Here is a 17,494-nt window from a genome sequence, read left to right on the forward strand (position 1 = left end):
TGATTGAATGACTGGCATTAATTCACTCTGCTTATCTACACTCTCTTACAAATTATTCAACCCCTGCCTTACATCATTATACTTAACATTGCACACATTTTCAAAAGATCCTAACTTTTCAAGAAGTTTGGATTCTACATTATTACATTTGCTCTCAATGGTAAGTTCTACCCTTTTCGAATTTTGAAAAGTGTTACTCTGTTTCTGACTAGATCAGTAAATATATGATTTATGTGAGTGGTCAAAGAGTTTGTCAACTTCTTCTTTAAATCTACTTTTAAATTCTCTACTTTATTACTTATAGTGTCGAACTCAGTCTTCAAAGTACCTGTGCTTTCGCATAGATTACTAAATTCCTTGCTTTGACAGTCGACTTTGGCATTTAACAAACCTAAATTTGTTGTTTGAATATTTAGAGTTTCACTGTGAGCATTTAAAGCTTCACTCTGGGTATTTAATTGAGAATTTACAAAGTCTAATTCTTTACTTAGAGTTGCACTCTGAGCATTTAATTGAGAATTTAATGAGTTAACTTAAGACTCTGAGCTTTGATTAAATTTATCAACTCAGCCCAGTCAGGCATTTCTTTGCTAATTTTCACGGCCATAGCTGGGTCTTGAGTTTCCCCAACCTGTTGTATATTTTCCGTACTATTATATGCCTTAGCTCTTGTAAGCATTTAAAACTAATTATAAATATGGTAATTACACAGTAAAAGTGCACCCAACAGTATCTTCTACAACTTCATACTAAAGTAATCAAGTTTTGTTTCACGCTCACCCAGCGTAGAATTTGCGTTGCATAGGTGAGCTGATGTGGAGGCAGGTCAGCACCAGTGAATAGGAGCTGGTGCCGGCGGCGTGGGATGTATGTTGGTTTCCGCATCTGTGTACCCACGATGTGTGGAAGAGCTGTACATTCCTCACACTGGATCTTCTTGGTTGAAACATTCTATGTGTTCTTCTTCATAGACAAACATGTTGAAATCTTATTTGCTGTTTCTATTGTTGTGAATTTTTCATTTCTTCACCGTTTTTACATTTGAATTTTGCTCCATTGGGTACTTGAACATATTCCAGTTTCCCAGAGTAATTCCCTTGTCTTACTATGTTTGGTTGCTGTGGTAACACGTAACAGCTTCTTTTCTCGTTTTTGACTTAAAATTCCTGTTTTCTTGGTCCCTTAACACAAGTCGCCACATTCTAACGTTTCTGACTTAAAGTATGAGTGTGAATCTGGGTTATTTCGATTTATTTCTCCAAACTACCTTCCACTTCTTTACAAGGTGACTTACTTGGAATTTGCAGCCACGCCTCTTTACTGGATAGCCGGCTGCTGGAAGCTCTGTTGATTACTTCTCCATCAAATAATGCTATGTACAGGAATTTTTAGACTCTTTCTACTTATGAAATGAGTAGACATACAAACTTTGCTTTTCGTCAGTTAACGATGTATTTGACTTTCATACACAATAAAACTCTCACTTTCAACATAAATATGTAACTTCTGGTAAGTCCCTCATACAGCTGAACATCAGAAACAAATTAAATTTCAGTTAAAAAAGTTGGCTTTGATTCCATAACTTTTCTTAACATAAACCCAGAAATAAGTCTTGCCTATAGCAAGGTTACGTGAAGAGTTTTCAAGATTTCTTTTTCAACTGTCTTTGTTTTGAAACATTAGTCAATGACCCAATAATCACAGAGCTGTATATAATCTCCATGGTTCTTCCTTACACACTCACTGAAACACCTATGGATTGCTCGATACTTACTTGTCGGTGCCATTTGTCCGCCGTTTCTACTTTTTTTCCGTGACTGATTTTAAACCTACACACACAAACATGTGATGTGCTGTAGATTGGATTCTACCTTCCCACACTCATATCCAGAATATTGTGTGTTCAAGATGGTAGAAGGCTGAGTGGTTCTAGAGTTTACACAGAAATTATCAAATCACTACACATGCAGGTCACCAAAGTGGCAATAGTTGAAATAACTGAAAGTATTATTATTATTATTATTATTATTATTATCATTATCATACTATGCTGCCTGGCTCAAAAGAGCAATGCAATGGGTAGGTGTGCCATATGTTGCACTGTCATACCTTATCCTTGGATAGAGCAGACAGTTCATTTTGTAGGAAGTCTCTGTGCATCATCATTCAAGTACCTTAAATGGAAACTCAGCAGGGGACCACTTGCAACATGCTTTGCGATGATCGTAATGTGAGTGTCAGTTATCTTCCTTGCACAGCCTGTGAGGATTCATGGAGCCCCAGTAGCGCTCAACATAATGATTTGGCACATATGTGCTCTGAACGTTGACTCTGAATAGAGACACTTTTAAAAATTCCACATACTGGGTTAATTCAGACTTACAAAAAAACTGTCTTCTCAGCCTTACACTCCATTGGAAGCTTTTTGTGGATATGCTGCTGTTAATACAATGCTGTTGAGGGTTCAGACTGTGGCGTGACTGCTCGTGCTGGAATGTGGGTTTGGGTGTACTATAGGCACCTCTACACCTTTGTTTAAATTTCACAAAGATATGTTTTGCTGGCCACAAAACGTCAGTCTCTCAAGATGAGTGATTTACAAAACAAAATATGTCTCACTAGCCGCCTCTTTCTTTCCATAAACTTTTCATCATACAGTCGAGCTGCCTCCCTAGAAACTGTGTCACATATAAATAGACAAATATATTAGGTATTACAAAATGAAGGAATGGGTTTTGTTCAGAAAATCCACATCAGTCAAACAATTACACAGCAGGCTGTTACAGGAAAGTCCTAGCAACACGTACCAACAATTAAAAGCTTATTTATTACTTCTGAAAGTTGGTACATATAATGGGCTACAGTTTCATATGGTAGAAGAAATTGGAGTGCATTCACAGCCAGTTTAGTGTTCTCTATTACTCGCCATTGGTTCACCACACCTTCCTTGCCCCACCTTAAGTGTTGACCCACCCCACACTGTCTGTCTGTGACTGCCATGCACCAACATTGCTCAGCTGGTACTGGAGAACTGGTTTTTATTTTACTTTAGAAAATATATTTTTGTAAAACATAAAGAACAGTGTGTTCTCTGGGCACCGAAAATTGCATCAAGCATGTGGCAATATATTATTTTTTTTATTTATTTTTTTATTATTTTTTTTGACAAAATTTATTTCAATAGGCTACATCTACAAATTGCAAAAACTGAAATTGCAAATATTTGTCTGAAAAGCTGAGATGTGCCCGAAGACTAGTATGAAGGATATACGTTATACATTTTACTTAAAGCTCTTGTGCTTTTTTTTTTTTGTAAAAGTATACACAATCACACACAGAACCACATAGACACACAAGTTTGTGTGTGTGTGTGTGTGTGTGTGTGTGTGTGTGTGTGTGTGTGTGTACACTTTCACTAGAAAAACAGCAAGAGCATGAAAGTTAGTGTTCACACTGTTTTCTCTGTTATGTGTTCCTATGCTCCACACATCAGTTGGCATAGGTGAGTGGTTGTCTTCCACTTATTTTATGTATTGTTCCTTGCACAAATTCCCATTAATGTTATTCTCTGGAGTATTGTTGTTCTAGTACATATAATTCTGAATTTGAAGTTGATAAGTATTGTCCTTATTTCTGATGAACATCTTTTATTATAAGAGCATCCTCCATTATCAAACTCACCATGATGCTCATTTTATAATGAAGTTGTACAATCTGTACATGGTGCATTTGGGAAGTTTGGTGAATGATCTCAGAAAATAAATGAAACATGAGTTAGAAACGAAATATCTTTGCTGACCTTCAGAGTAATCACCATTAGCTTCTGACATTGGTTGTAAAGCTGTTGGGGACTCAGCAAATGTTTCTCGTGGAAATGCTTGAACTACTTCTGTAGTACATTGTTGAATATCTGCAATATCTATGTGCTCAACTTTCATGCTCAGCACAAAGTGTCTGTTCTTCAGCAAACTCTGTATTCTCCAGCCCTGAAATGCTTATTCTTCTCAGACGTTGTGCTTCAAGTTATTCCACAAGTATTATTTGCTGACAGTGTCCACAAACTTTACAAGCAACGTCAGAAGTGTGTTGTATCTAAAGGTAATGACTTTGAAGACTAGTAAAGGTATTTTGTTTGTAACTCTTGCTTCCTTTATTTTCTGAGACCATTCAGAGAACTTTTCAGATGCACCCTCTATATTTTTCACCCTTCAAGTAACTTGATAAAGTAATTACATGTATTTCCTTCTTCCACAACTGCACCACATAAGAGCCTTTGTCTGTTCTAGGAAGCAGCCGTGCAGCTTTTGATTCATTTTATCGGAGTTTATTATATGGATCAAATCAGGATCATCCTAAACCTAAATCATTCAAACTCACTCGACAGCAACTGTTTCCTGAGCGAGAAATGGTTTTTGAGTGGGTGTATGACAAAAAAAATAATGGAAGCTGGGTGCTCTGGATTGAAACAGTTGAGAAAGTTCAGCTTAGTCCAACAGCAAAGGTCAGCACAGTGTATTGTGGAACGTATGCATTTAATTGATTTAGAAATTATGAATCATAAGAGCTTGAGAAGGAAATCCAAAAGCTAAACATAATAATTTAGTGTGTTCCTCATTTACTGTTAGTATGACATGTCTCCTCCTTCAAGATACTGTATTTTAGATTCTGTTAATCTCCTACTCTGAGAGTTAAACAGAATATTTGTGCACTCAGATCTTTATTAATATCTTTCAACAGCTGTTATTACATGGCATGGCAGTTAACCTCTACTATCACTTTTAGTATAAGTAAAATTTCTTTCACATGAGTTTATGCTCCTTTTAATGAAATTTTCCAGCCAGGTGATATGATCATTGAAACAAGTGAAATGGCATGCCAGTTATTTTTCCTAAAGCTTTATTTGGCGAAAAAGCTACCAATGATGGTTGTTGGTCCAACAGGAACTGGAAAATCGGCAGTTATTTTAAATCATTTGGTAGCACTGCCAAAGGATAAGTTTTTGGCAAATGTTGTCAATTTCTCTGCAAGAACTACAGCAGGTCAGACACAGGATATTGTAATGTCAAAACTTGACAGGTATGTTTCTCACGTTTGTTTATTTACTTTTTTTTTTTTAATCATTAATGGAGTTCTCTCTGAACTTAGTATTATTTATATGTCAGTTTGATGCTTCAGGAATTAATTTGACTTAATACATCTTGCATCTGTGGAAATTCAGGAAACAGGTGACCAATCCTCATCCACATTAGCATGACTTCTTTATGTATTTAATGCTATACCATCTTGTATCAGTGGTACTGGATCTGTGAGAAGGGAAGCCTTAAACGTAGAAGGAATACGTCGAAGGGCTATATGAGGGAAATGAATTTTAAGACAAAATTACAGAAAAAAAATAGGAAATATATGAAAATAAGGTGGCCGGTAGTATACTGTAAGAAGAATTTGGAAGAGCACTAAAAGACTTAAGTTGAACCGAGGTCCCTGGGTTTGATGACATTCTCTCAAAATTATTGAGACAGGAATTAGTTTAGAAAGTTTCAGAGCTCCAAGGAAAAAACGTGCCTGGAAAGAACCATCACAGAGGTGAGTTAATGGTTCAGCAGTTGTGTGTACGCAATTTTTGATGATGACAGATGCTGGGATACCATAAATTCCAGCTGAATATGAATTTTTTAGCTCTCTAAGGGCTTTTTCAACATCATTTTCAGTGACTTTGGTAATGAAAATTGACTCTGCACGGGTGTGATATTTTTGGTTTGCTGGTTGGTAGTTTGTGTTAGGATTATTTTTGACCAATTTTTCAGCTATGCTTATAAAGAATTTGTTGAAAGAGTTCACCACAGCATTGGGATTAGGTATAGATTCATTGTTGAGTTTGATTTTTGTGTTCATGCATGTAGCTTTGATTTCTCCTCTATTCTTTTTTACAATATTCCACATTACTTTTACTTTATTGTTGGATTTGTCAATGTACTCATCATTTTGCATCCTTTTTGCCTGTCTTATCACTCTTCTTAGGATACATGTGTAGTTTTTAAAGTATTCTGTTAGTTGGGGGGAGCCGATATTTTGTTTACATAACATGTGGAGTATTCTTTTATGTTTGCAAGAGATTTTTTATAGCTGGAGTAATCCAAGTCTTGTTTCTCTTATTATTATTTATTGTTACTGGTTTTTGTGGAAAAGCCTCTTCAAAGTGGTGGATCATTGTGTCAAGAAATATGTTGAATTTCATGTTGACATCATTGGCTGCGTACATCTCTGTCCACTTTTCTTCTTTAATAAGGAGAACATTTAGCTTGTTAAAGTTATCTGGAGTGAAAAATGTTTGTAAAGTTTTAGGTGGGACTGGGTTTGAGGTCTCTTTGCTAACATTGACCTTTAGAATGACAGCCTGGTGGTCGCTGAATCCTGCACTGTATACGTCTAATGTTGGGTTAAGTTCATTTCTATTTTGCAAAAATTTGATCTAGAGCTGTCTTGGGTGTGGGTGTTATTCTAATGGGCTCGTTTACAAGGCCATGCAGATTATAAGTTTTTGCAATGTTAATCAATGTCTCCCTGTTTCTGTTGTGGATGAGAATGTATATGTTAAAGTCACCACATATAATTACATTCTGTTTCCACTGACTTATTGTGGATAGAAACAAGTCCATTTGTAACAGAAAATCATTAATACTATTGGAGGGGGGATGGTAAATTGTATCTACAATTAGATTTAGATCTGTAAGCTTTATGGCTGCACATTCAAAGATCTTGTCTGTTCCTATTTCCTGTAGGGTAGGAAGTGGGCTATATTCAGTGTGCTGTTTTATGAAGATGGCGACCCCACCATGTCCATCATTTGATCTGGAGTAGTGTTCACACAATTTGAAATTTGGTAGTGAAATTAATGTAATTACATCAGTGCAGAGCCAGTGCTCTGTTAGACATACTACTGAGATATCACTGAGTTCACTGGTCAGGAAAATGCTTAAGTCATCAGTTTTGTTGCTTCAGGGTTGGACATTGTGATAATAGATTTTTAGGTCTGAGAGGGGTTTACTCAGGGGGTCAAAGTCGTATTCACTGTGTCACTGACCTTTAGTTTAAATTGTGCTATATTCCAGATATGTTGACTTCCAAGCAGTTATGCTGTTTCTGTTGGTCATCCTTAGCAGCCGACTCATCTTCCAGGTGGTCCTGAAAACTATCCACATGCACATCACACTGCTGAGGCATTACATTCTCATTTTGGAGGGCTGTCTCAATAATGTTCACCATCACATTATTGATCCTTTCAGGTTCCTGACCTTTTTGGGGGATCAGGGGGTTTGTGTTTCATCTCTGTGACTTTGTAACCCATTTGTCTAGTGTAGTTTGCACTGTATAGTCATTATTACTCTTTTTATTTCTCATCTTGTTTGTCTTAATACAATTGCTTATAAGCATCTGTTTCTGGTTTCTGACTTTTGGTTTCTTATTGTCTCCCATAGTTGTCAGAAAGGCCAGTATATTACAGATAATCTCCTTGCCACATTTGTTTAGGTGGAAACCATGTGTTTTGCAGTGATTTCTGGCTAGTCTCCCTATTTCAAAGTTCACAGCAATTCTTTTTTTTTGTGCATGTTTTGCTAAATTCAGTGCTTGTATCAGGTATAGGTGTGCAGTATTAATCCTTTGCACTCCGTAAGGCAGACACAGGGTGGCTCCGCGTGCTCTTATTTAAATCGCCGCCACCTGGGCGGCAGTGCACCGCAGAGATTTGCTCGACTCTCTTTGTGGAAACAATGTGGCTGCTGGCCAACAATTGGGGGTATATATTAAAACAAAATGTGTGCTTTCATCCATATATTTACGTAAGCTTTTACTGTACAAAACTTTCCATTGTGTGGTATTTTTTGAAACACTCTTCAGGGTGGAGAGCTGGGTTTCGTGAGCATGTTTTGCAGTAATACACAGTTTCACGCCTGCCACCTTTCTTTTTTCTGTTTGAGCACACTGCACAATCCTTATACTCATTCCCAGGAAGCTTGTTGATAATGTGCAACTTTCCATTCAAGCGTTCCTCGTCATCAGAAGCTGAATGATGTCCTCGTTTCTGTCCTTGAGTTCTTTCTTCGGCAACTAATCCTCTTATAACACTTTTACGGAATGCTTTGTGAGACAGTATTGTTAAGTTGTTTTTCTCACAGTGGTTCTTGTATAGTTAATAGCTGTTTACAAGTCCTACCTCCAACAGCCAGAAGTATAGTTTTCGCCACTACTTGAGACTTTTCATTAGAAAACCGTAACTGGAAATAAAATGGTCAGATCGATCAACTCCACCCATCTTTTAAGTATAATCAATAATCACATTTGGTTTCTTTATTTCTTCCCTTTCTTTTCTGTTTCTCCTTTCTATAAGTGACACACAGCTTTTGTAGAAAGCATGAGAACTGTTCGTTTATCTTGCCATGCCAGAACCATCATTTTGTTGTTGCAGAGGCATTTTATTTCGTGCCACCTTAGATGCAGAGCTCCTTTCTTGGTTGCAGCTGGAAGGTTTTTGCGATTGGCCTGAATCATTCTTGTGAGATGCATGTTCTGTTTCAACAGCTCATCAGCTAATGCAACGCATGTATAAAAACGGTCAGTGTACAAATGATACCCTGATTGCCCTGGGGCATTTCTGATATTAGCTAGGAGCTGAAGAACTATTCTCTCAGAAAAATTCAAGTGTGGACAAATCAATGACTCAGTTGTTACAGCGCCAAAATAGGGTGTCAAACTGCAGGTATAACCATTTGATGAATCCGAAATTGCATAAACTCTTGAGTCCCCATTTTGTTGGTTTTTGAGGATTGTACATTTTGAATAATACACGACCCTTGAACGATACTGTAGATTCATCAGCAGCTAAATACTGATATGGTCAATAAATTTCGAGAAACTTGCCAGACGAGTAATTCAGTACATTTGTCACTTTACTCAGACGTGACTGAACCTGACTGTTGACATGTGTAGCACTCGTCGGATTACAAACATGAAGTGCCCAGAAAATTTGCATAAATTGTCAGCGACTAAAACAGTCTGGAAAGAAGTTGGATGATTGTAACCATTCTCTTGAAAAAAAGTCCTGCATGTTCTTACACTTTTGTAATGCCATATTCAGTAGCACACCATGGAAGCATATAATTTCTTCCATGGTAACATTTCTCCAGTCCCACCATGCAGAATGTTGTGGAAGTGGTGTCACTTTACGTATTTTTGATGTAGCATACCTATTCGTTTCATCTGTTATTTGTTGAAATAGGTTATCTGTAAAAATTAATTGAAAGAATACGATGGGCGATGATGGAACAGAACTACTTTCTGTTATAAAACCACACTTTGATTCATCAAAAGGAAAATCTGTGAAGTCAGTGTCAGTGCCGCTCCACATTCGCCACGAATCCTCTGCTGAACCACTAGAAACATGCACATTGTCACTGTTTTCTTCGTCATTGTCACTCGAATTGTTTTGAAATGAATCACTATCATAATCAAAATCATTTTCACTCTTGTTTTCGCTTAGAGATTGCTCTAAAAGATCTAAAATCTCTTCCTCAGAAAGGACTGTACGTGAAGAACTAGCCATTTCGTTCGTGTGGACTTGAACGTAATAATTAAAATCTTTGACTTAAAACAGCTGCTGCTGTTTGACACCGAATTTCACTACTTCTAGATGGCAGCACACTGCAGCAATAATGCCTTGTAGACTCAAAATATGTCTGAGAGCTTCGAAAAGTCATGTCGAATGAGGCTCGACATCGGAGCAGAAAACAAATTTCGCGATGTCGAGTGGCACTCGACATTGGAGTGGAAAGGGTTAATTTTACTATTTAAATTATGAAAATCATATCTCTTGGGCATAGGATGGATAATGATATTTATTTTGTGAATTAGAGTGAGTATTGGTTTCAATGGTTCTACCACATGTTTCATCATTAGATCAAGAGGTTTGTCTGTGTCATTAGAACCCCCCATTGCAATCAAAGTATCACATGTACTGAAGCTTTTTCTGTGTTTTTTACCACTTCTTTTAGTGGAGTGCCAGGTTTTACTATGCTTCTATCTGGTATGAGGCCCCTAGTTTGTGTTGCAGTATTTGAGCACTGTCTCTTCCATGACTGTCACTTAATATTAATACTTTCATTTTTCCTGAGATTTTCTTGCTATGTAAAGTTCTGGAATTTCTTTTGTTTTTGTCCTGCACATATATTGGTGCTTGAACAATTACGTTCACTGGCAGATTAGTCATACACTGTGTGGCGGATTGTTCACTTCGGGTTAATTTTTGCGTAAGATATTGTGCAACGTTAGACTGTAAATTGACCTTGCTAGCATCTTGCACCATGTGGTTATCAGAAGCTACAATTATATAATCATTTTCTGGATCCATTTCATGTAGGCCTACCATCATGTTAGCTTTGTATACATGCAGATTGTACAGGGCTATGATCACACGTGGCGCTAGACAACACATGATTTCTGTTAGGGTTCAGCATTGCATTCTGTGCATGATTTACGGCTTGACTATTTCTCGCTGTCCCATCAAACGCCAGTTTTTGTTACTGATATTTAGGTTCAGGATGCGGATAATGAGTTCATTGTTCGTGGTTTTATTGGTTACTGCCAGTTCAAGTTCAAGTTCATTACACAAATAGTTCTTGATACTTCACAAGTAAGCATTCATGCTTGAGGCTGAGGACCATTATTTCTTGTTTCAACAACGTAATTATGTGATCCTGCGTTTTTAGAGTACTGTTTACTTTGGATTCCATAGCTAGTACGATGCATTGGCGGCATGTCCACTGATCTTCACTGTTAAAGTATTTCAGGTTAACATTGACGCATTTTTTGTGGTACCAGTAATTACAGTTAATACATAAAAACACTCGTATAACTCTTTTTGAACATATTTTCGACTTGTTATGGTCGAAATTCGTTGGAACTGCCGGATCGGCAATTTGTATACTTTTACCTGGTGCCATGTTATTTGTTAAGCCACTGGCTCCAAAAGCTTGCCAATCACAACAGCCTTTTATGTGTATTTTCTGCTGCCACTTGGTGAGTAGATTTTTTATCTGTCCAATTAAATAATTTTATCAGTAATTGATCGTTTTCATTCTTATAGAATTATTGATTGTACATAAAATCCATACAATCAAGCCTTCAAAATCTTCAAAAGAGAAGAGAAAAAAGTTTCAGAGCCTAAGTGTACGATAACTGGACAAACTGGACAAACTCACAATGATGTGAGACCAGAAGAATTTACTCAATCATGAGTAGGAATCAATCAGCCACATAAACCAGAGTATTTAAGGATATGTTGACTCATGAATGAACAAAATAATGAAAAAATATTAGAGCCTAAGTTTACGATGTGGGAACTGACCCATAAATCCAAACCACACTGGCTACAAACCAGCAAAAAATTTTCCAACAGAACAAAATGAATAAAGTTCATAATCGTATCAAAATGTTCAATTATATGTAAAGGGTAATTGTAAGAAGCATGTAGCCTCAATCAATGGTGTACACTCTCCTTGAGCACGGACACACACACACACACACACACACACACACACACACACACACACACACACACACAATCGTGATGACCAGCGGTAGACAAAACAGAGTTAAGCATGAGTCTGTCCACAACTCTGGTTCCAATCAGATACAAATTGCAATATTCAGGATAAACACAGTTAAACAGTGGCATGATTAGCTTTGAATGATGACTCAATTTAGTAGCTTGAGGACGAAAATCAGCATATGAAAGCAGACATGTATACATCTAGTTATATTGACTATACTAGTAGACGTCTTCCACACTATTTGCTAACTGTCCATACAAACTAACTTACATACGCAAAGGCCTAGGAGATTATTTTACAATTGATAAAAAAATACATACTGATCTAAAGTTACTTAATGTATTGGAAAGTCAATCCCACTACTTGAAAAAACTTGTATTTATGCAGAATAACACTGTCTTTACCTGTCTTGGCTAACAGTTTACAAATATCAGTCACAACACTGTTGTCGCTGGCAGATGCTTGAGTACATTACCCAGCACCTGTGAACTCTTGTAAGTCAACTGGTCCAGCAGGCTACAGCCATATAGCAGTGTGGGGAGCGGATTCACCCACATTTCTCAGTTTTCTCCCCAGATTTCTCATCACACACTTCAGTGGACAGGTAACTTCCTTTCTCGTATTCACATCAAACCCTGAAACATTGTTTTGTGTACTAAATATGCTGTTCAATACCTTTTTCACATCACACGAGATATGCCCTCCTTAGTCAGTTTTCAAAGTCAGTTACATGGGATTTATGTCAGGTGTGATTAAAAAGTGTTCACATATGAAATATTAATATTCAGAGTTGAATGCAGTGAGAAGAAAATGAATGGACTAACAAGATTATGCACACAGGTATGCTAAGATACTATTCCCAATTTTTGCAGCACAAATTATGAATATTGTCCCATTTCAAAATGGTAAAAGGATCTATTACAGAACAGAACTATATAGTGTATCATAGATTTTAATCCAGTCAATACGTAAGACAAAACTTTAGAAATCACATCATTTTACATACTAAATTGCAGACAAACAAAACACAGTTATCCAGTCTTATGCATCTACAAATAGGTTGAAGCTCAGCCAACATATAAGGTAAAAACTCTAGAACTACATGATCTTACATATTAAATTCATGACAATGGAAAAAGAACAAACAAACAGAGATTAGATACCTATGGTCATGTCTATATGGTTTCATTTCAGTGATATTGTGTAATCCAAACAACTTCTTAGATTTAGGATACACAAGTTTAGGATGTGGATTTACAAGAATTTGGAGTGGTCCAATATAAATTTCGAAAAATTTCTTTATATCAGATTTCAACACTTTAGATTTCTGTTTGGCTTTCGCCAACATAAGATCTCCTACTTCAGACTTAGAAAATTTACCTTTACCATTATGTGTCTGCTTTCTCCTATCCCCCTGTTCTTTCATCATCTCCCTAACACACTCCTTTCTCTCTTGTGGTGACAGAATTTTACATGGTGGAAACTCAACATTTTCAGAAAAAAAGTTATCTGGTCTGCGATTAAACATGATTTCAAATGGTGAAAAACCTGTTGAAGAATGTTGTAAGCTGTTCATAACATCCTCAAAATCACTGACATAAACTATCCAATCGATATGATTCTTACTACAATATGTTCTAAACAGTCTTCCGATCTCTCTCATATATCTTTCTGCAGGGTTACTTGAAGGATGGTACACCAAGGTTAGAATATGCCTTATTTTTGTGTGATCAACAAAAATGTAAACTGAGAACCATTATCAGATAAAATTGCTTTAGGAATACCCATCTGATGAAAATATGTGTTTTCAAACTTAGAGATGATGTGCTTACTGACAGCTTTCTTAACAGGAAACAACTTTATGAACTTTGAAAATACATCAGCCACCACAAAAACATAACAAAATCCATTCTTAGACTTAGGCAAAGGTCCGTAAACATCCACAGATGTGAGATCAAGTTTACTATTAGGCAATATGTTTTGCATTTGGCCTCTACTTGTTTGATTACTTACCTTCACTCTTTGACATCTGTCACAGCTGGCAATCTTTTTTTTTTTTACTCTCCTTCCTGTGTTATAAAAATGGAAGTTTTCCTGAATCTTTTGTGTATATTTGGTTGATCCACAATGACCAAAATTCTCATGCATATGAGTAATTAAAGTATCAGTACACTGTTCTGGCCAACATAGCTTCCTGTACTCTGAGTCAGTCTTATGTCTCCTGAATAAAATACCTGTGGCGTCGATAGGTCATATAAACCATGAACAACATGATCTTTTACTGAGATCAGACATTCGAGCCACCATGTTATTCTAGCAGTCTGCATTTATGTCAGTTGCTGTGTACGTGTGTACTACTGCTGTGGAAATACCGGGTGATCAAAAAGTCAGTATAAATTTGAAAACTTAATAAACACGGAATACTGTAGACAGAGAGGTAAAAATTAAGACCTCAGTCCGTGTGATTATTGGCTTTGGGGTTACCTGAAGTTGCAATTATGTATCGTGATCGACTGACACCTCTAGGGATGCTGAAAGACAACATCCAACACCAATGCCTCACCATAATTCCGGACATGCTTTACAGTGCTGTTCATAACGTTATTGCTCAACTACAGCTATTGTTGAGGAATGATGGTGGACATATTGAGCATTTCCTGTAAAGAACATCATCTTTGCTTTGTCTTATTTTGTTATGTCAGTCATTGCTATTCTGATCAGATGAAGCGCCATCTGTCAGACACTTTTTTAACTTTTGTATTTTTTTGGTTCTAATAAAACCCCATGTCATTCCAAGCATGTGTGTCAGTTTGTACCTCTCTATCTACATTATTCTATGATTTATTCAGTTTTCAAATTTATACTGACTTTTTGATCATCCGGTATATATTTATGTGTAGATATTTGTGGGACACATCGTTCAGTATACCTCTACACGCTTCCCGTTCCCGTACTGGTGACCCTGAAGTTTGCAAATCTTCCATGACTTCCGCACCAGGTGTTATAGCATCAACAGGTTATGTGCATGTCGCCATAGCCATCTCGCCCAACACTTCGTTCGAAGATTTGGAAGCTCAACAACGATCGCCAGACCTCTTCATTCCTTCGCCAACAGCCGGTTCTACATTAATTCACAGAGATTCATGATCTCCAGCCACATTAACCTCAAACTTTTTCGCTCTACAATGCTCAAGTGCTACACCGCTAACACAAACAATGGACTTGGGTTTCGTGTCACCGGACTGTGCTCACCAACGTGTAAAGTTTGAAGTGAACAATATTCAGAACTATATACCTACTGATCGATCATATGGTGCTCATCAAAGCGATCTACATTCACACACATACTTTGACTCTCAATGGGCCGCAACGACAGTTACTGTGGTGCCGTGTGCAGCGCCGCCATTACCGCAAAATGCACCCGGCCACTATCAACCGAGACCTGGGCCAGTTTTGCCTCATTTGCAAACTAATCAAGGACATTTTAGTGCGTACAATTCTCCATACTCACCCCCCAGACCGATCGCTCAAGTTTTCGACCACGTCGGTTCGAGTGCATCATTCAATGTTTTGCCTTCCGATAGCGTCTTACCACACCGAAGTGACTTTCCACGGGTTCCATTGGTCATTTGTAGTCTGACCTCATGGAGCATATCTTCAACATGTTCTGAGAACTCAAACTTTTGTCATACGAGTTACCAATCACTGCCCCCCCCCCCCCCCCCTCCGCACTCACAGGGGGCCCAGTTCCAGCCGCTCCTCAGCTGCTCGCCTCTCCCACAGCACCACCTGTGCGTGCCATGCCGGCCTTCCACATTATTTCTGAGGTGGGTCAATTCATATCAGTGCCAGTAGCCTAAGGCCTAGTTTATGGACCCCAGTGCCTACTGTGCAACCACCCGTTCCCACAGTACCAACCGTGTCAGCCACATGGTGTTTTCGCGTCACATCAAGGACAATGCAACCCATGGTTCCAATGGATGTTTTCACCAGAAACACACCTGTGCCTACCGCACCGGCCTGCTGTATAGCCTCTCCCGTCACAGACTAGACGGTTTTCCAAGAGACACTGAAGCCGCCTTTGTCCCCACCTCCAAATCGTCTGGCGAAGCTGCCACCTTTATATGATGACAACCCAGTGTTACGGTTTGCACTTGTTGAGCACCTTTTTGAGTTACATCACCCATCCGACGACAACTCTAAAGTCCTGTCTCGTCACGCACCTCCATGATCATTCAGACTTAACTTGCGATCTACTCCTCTCGCCACCTCCTCCATCAAAATATGAGTTGGCAAAATGACGATTATTGAACAACTCACCACAAGAATTAATCATCAAGATCTTGTATGAGGAACACCTGGGGGACCGAACCCCATCACAACTCTGGCACCGCCTTCGGCTACTTGTGTGTGAACATACCATGCCGGACGTCACTCTGTCACGGTGTGGTCTGCCAAGCTGCCTACTGACCTACAGATCCACCTGTTACCACACTCCTTCGAGTCAATTGACTCTCATCTCCACATCACAGACCACCTGTATTCATTGCTATGACAACGCCAGCCAGCTCACCACTCACCCCTAGTTGGCACAACTGCTCCCGCTTACTGGCTGTCTGTTGGCAGAGGCAGAGCTTGCTCTGCCTCCCCCTTCTACATCACCTGGAAGCATCCGCTCGCTCTCTCCACCATCCGAGCACTCCAGGATTGCCCACACACCGTACATACTGGTATTCATGCCAGAACAAATCGACAAGGACAAGCCTCTTCTGCTGCCGCAGTCACCACCACCACCACCACCACCACCACCACATCCAGCTCATCCATACTGCTGGTACCACCAGGTTTCCAGTGAGGATGCTAAGAATTGCTGATTACCTTGCCAGCACCCAAATGCCGACTGCGGGACCCAAAAGACGCAGAGTCCTGCGGGGAACCTCACGGGCGTCCTCATACATTGCACTCCGTACACTCATCTGCCCTACTGAGCAGTCATTTGTATGTGACTGACATTTCGTCACAGCTCACTTTCCTAGTTGACACTGGTGCTGATGTGTCTGTCATACTCACATCTTTTCACCGACGAGTTTACTTCTATGAGCTTCGACGCACCAACACTACAAACCTCAGGCTCTGTCAAAGTTCGGTGCACCTCTCTCATTCTCTCTGTTTTCCATGGACTTTCTACATTGCCGACATTGATGAACCAACTCTCAGTATGGATTTTTTTCTCCCATTATAAACTCTCTCCCAACGTAGTTCAGGGCTTTGTGCTCCATCATCCCACTAATACTCAGATACTGTGCTCCCATACTTATGTTCACCACTCTGTTTCCCTCATGACATGTGGGTTAGTATGCGAGTGCTCCACCCACCCAGGCAACATTGTGACCTGTGTAACTAATCTACTGTCAGAATACGACTCGGCGGCATAACTCTGCCAGGACAACAATGAGCTGAAACAACGCATCGCACACACCTACAACGAGCTCGTCGCAGCTCGTAACTCACAGCTAAAAGTCCAGTCCACAGTTCCACCCCCTAATCGAGCTTCTCTAGCCAACACTATCTAGGGCTCAAACCCATTCGCTGGACTGCACCTATGTTGGAGGCCTTCAATGCACTAAAGACTTGCTTAATTCATGGCGTGACGCTCGCCCATCCCGACCCCTCAGCCAATTTGTTCATCACTGCGGACGCCAGTGATATCGTGGTGGGAGCAGTACTACAGCAATGCAAGGCAGACATGGTTTCCCCTCTTCATTTCTTCTCTAAAACCTATCAACAGCTCAGAAGAAATACTCTGCTTTTGTTACAGAGCTCCTTGCGGTCTACGAGGTCATCAAACACTTCCATCCCGACGTGGAGGGTCACTCATTCTTTGTCCTCAC

The 17,494-nt window shown here is 39.1% G+C and overlaps 1 protein-coding gene across 1 annotated transcript in view; it reads left to right on the forward strand.

The window, feature by feature from the left end:
* Positions 1 to 17,494, forward strand: part of LOC126455722 (dynein axonemal heavy chain 3) — a 1,249,696-nt gene that overhangs the window by 629,973 nt on the left and 602,229 nt on the right. Inside the window, exons 35-36 of the mRNA XM_050091491.1 lie at positions 4,287 to 4,501; positions 4,838 to 5,076. Of these exons, the coding sequence (XP_049947448.1) occupies positions 4,287 to 4,501; positions 4,838 to 5,076 (454 nt within the window). The remainder of the gene's footprint in view (positions 1 to 4,286; positions 4,502 to 4,837; positions 5,077 to 17,494) is intronic.

Source organism: Schistocerca serialis, chromosome 2, assembly GCF_023864345.2.
Source record: "Schistocerca serialis cubense isolate TAMUIC-IGC-003099 chromosome 2, iqSchSeri2.2, whole genome shotgun sequence".
Lineage (NCBI taxonomy): Eukaryota > Metazoa > Arthropoda > Insecta > Orthoptera > Acrididae > Schistocerca > Schistocerca serialis.